General features: G+C 55.1%; 1 protein-coding gene across 1 annotated transcript; it reads left to right on the top strand.

Annotated features, from left to right (window-relative positions):
* Nucleotides 1-1,702: 1,702 nt before the first annotated feature.
* On the top strand, nt 1,703-2,714 carry CHGG_06026 (uncharacterized protein; the record flags this gene model as incomplete). Its single annotated transcript, XM_001222120.1, has 3 exons — nt 1,703-1,963; nt 2,016-2,040; nt 2,110-2,714. 3 exons carry the CDS (start codon nt 1,703-1,705, stop codon nt 2,712-2,714), a joined length of 891 nt encoding a protein of 296 aa, XP_001222121.1.
* Between the last annotated feature and the right edge of the window lie 134 nt (nt 2,715-2,848).

The following is a 2,848-nucleotide window of genomic DNA, read 5'->3' as shown; positions in this document are numbered from 1 at the left end:
CCCCCCCGTTTGATTAGAAGATTGGGGAGAAGAACCTGAAATTCGGCTCCCGACCGGGTCTTTTTACTCTGTTCACCACGGATAGCAATCCCCAGGATCGCCCGGCTTGCGAGGAGGGATGCTTGACTGGCCGATGGACACGGGGAAGCTGCCGTTATACAGTTTAGCCAGGAGGCTCGAGCTGGAAACGGCGGCCTGAAAGCCGCCCCCGTTCGAGGCCAGGAGGCCTCCTCTCTTTTGTATACGCAGACTCACCAGAACGCATCGTCCTTGATTGTGGATATGGATTTTTCACCGGGCCGGAGAGGCCACGGTTTCCCTGTACACTAAATAGCTGAGGTCCGGGCACGCCTTAGGCCATAGCGGAGTATGAATAATAATAATAATAATGTGTGCTCACCGGAGTCTTTCCCTTGGGATAGCTTCCCAATGCCCATGAATAGCGCTACACCCTGTCCTCCCACCCGTCTTCTGGGTAATCCAGCAACACCCACCCAGCCCCGCAAAAAAGTCTTCGCCCACATTATGGTAGGCTAACCCACCCCCCCCCCCCCTCCCCCCCCTCCTCTTCTCCCCCATCATAGGTCGGCAACCTCCCCGCCTTCACGCTCCCCGACTGGGAATCTGACATCCGCCTTGCGCAAGCTTCTCACATCGACGGCTTCGCGCTCAACATCGCGGCGCTGGGGAAGGGGAAGAAAAAGTACAAGAAATAAGCAATGGGAAGGTTATTGCTACCGCTGAGGGAGGTAAAGAGATCTCGACGCAGTGCGAGAATAATTAACGTGCAAAACTGGAATGCCGTTGCGGTGTAGCAAAGGCTCAGGGGGTTATCACTTTATTTCTCCATCTTCCTTCTTTTTATTTTTATTTTTCTCTTTATTTTTCTCTTCTCTTTCTCTTTCTCTTTCTCTTTATTTTTCTTTCACTTCTTCCGGATCCTCGATGATTATAGCCAGCAACGGTTGGCTTTCTCGCTTCCCTGTGTTCATGATAATGAATCTTGGTGTTGAAACACATGGGTCAGGGATTTGATCGATGATCCATCAAACTGTCACAGATTCAAGGAAGCATGCATGGAACGTATAGTACATAGTAACGGCATTATGCATGCTTCATCCTTCCTGGTCGAAAGTTGGTTTTCTTTGCTTTTATACGTCATCGAATCCCGGGCGCCGGGCCGGAAGTGGGTCAGGATCGGCATCCCCGTCCGACCCGGAATGCAACCCCGCACCGCTCGAAGAGACGTGAGAGAAGGTGATATTCTGGTCGAGCAAAAAGGGAAAGCGACTTGTTGGGTATCATCAAAAATCCCAAGGGTGATGAACTAGTCTCTGGATTCTCTAGAGACGGTTAATTCAGGTTATACATGCTGCCACCTTTAAGAAGTTCGAATTTGAGACCTTTTTGTTCCCACCGAGACGGCTGACGGCCGCCGTCACAATTGGCTCCCGGATTCCTTGGATGACGTGAAGATCATCCCTGTCTGGGCGTTGCGCAACCCGAACAACGTCCGGAGCAGTTGCTCCTGTGACCCCAGTAGTATACAAGTTTCAGGGAAAACATCATCTTGGAAAATATAGTACAAAAGCAGGACGAGAACCCAAGCCGTTTGTCCTACCAGCATCGCCATTTCGCTCGCCTAGGACCGTACATGCATTGATCCCCTGCGTGCATGATTTGTTGACTTAACCCTTACAAAATGAACACGGCAACCAGAACCCTGCGTTTGGCAGCGCGGCAGCGCTTCAGCACTCGCGCCGCCCAAGCAATCCCTAATATAACCCCACTCACCAGACTCACATTCGTGAGGGCCATGCACACCCCGCGCAAAGAGCAACAAGTGTGGCCCACGGACACCACCAGCCCCGAGCCACGCTCACACCCCAACAAAGACAACAAACCTGCCATAGACGAGAATGTTGGCAAGAAAGGATTCGCCGACTTCAACGTCGCAGGCAAGGTGTTTGTCGTGACCGGCCGGCGCTCAGGGACTCGGTCTCACCATGGCTGAGGCACTGGTCGAGGCAGGCGGGAAGGGTAAGCAATCCCATAATCCCGACATACACATGCACCAAACCGAGACCTCCCACTAACACCACCCCCCAGTCTACGCGCTCGACCGCTCTCCCGAGCCCGACGAGCAATGGGCCGAAGCCATCGCGCGCGTGGTCCCGTCGGCCGGCGGCTCGCTGCACTACCGGCAGCAAAACGTGGCGGACACGGCGCACCTGGACTCGCTGATCGCGTCCATCGCGGACGAGAACGGGCGGCTGGACGGCGCGGTGGCGGCGGCGGGCGTGCAGCAGGTGACGGAGGCGCTCGACTACACGCCCGAGGACGTGGCGCGCATGCTGGACGTCAACTACACGGGCGTGTTCATGACGGCGCAGTCCGTGGCGCGCCAGATGTTTCGCTACAAGATGCGGGGCAGTATCTGTCTGATTGCGAGTATGTCCGGGATGGTGGCGAATAAGGGGCTATTGTCGCCCGTGTATAACTCGAGTAAGGCGGCGGTGATCCAGTTGGCGAAGAATTTGGCGATGGAGTGGAGTCCGGTGAGGGAGGATGGCACGGGAGGGATTAGGGTCAATTGTATTAGCCCGGGGCATATTTTGACGCCGATGGTGTTGAAGAACTTTGAGGAGGTGCCCGGGCTGAGGGAGACGTGGGAGGGGGAGAATATGATTGGGAAGGCTGGCGGAGACGACTGAATTTAGGGGGCCGGTGTTGTTTTTTGTGGAGTGGCGCGAGCAGTTTTATGACCGGGGGTAATTTGGCGCTTGATGGGGGACACACTGCGGGGTGATGGCAGTCCTGGATATAGAGTCACTCCCCGTTGCGTGGG

This window comes from Chaetomium globosum, genomic scaffold (assembly GCF_000143365.1).
Source record: "Chaetomium globosum CBS 148.51 scaffold_3 genomic scaffold, whole genome shotgun sequence".
NCBI lineage: Eukaryota > Fungi > Ascomycota > Sordariomycetes > Sordariales > Chaetomiaceae > Chaetomium > Chaetomium globosum.
This window is presented reverse-complemented; position numbering and strand designations above follow the sequence as displayed.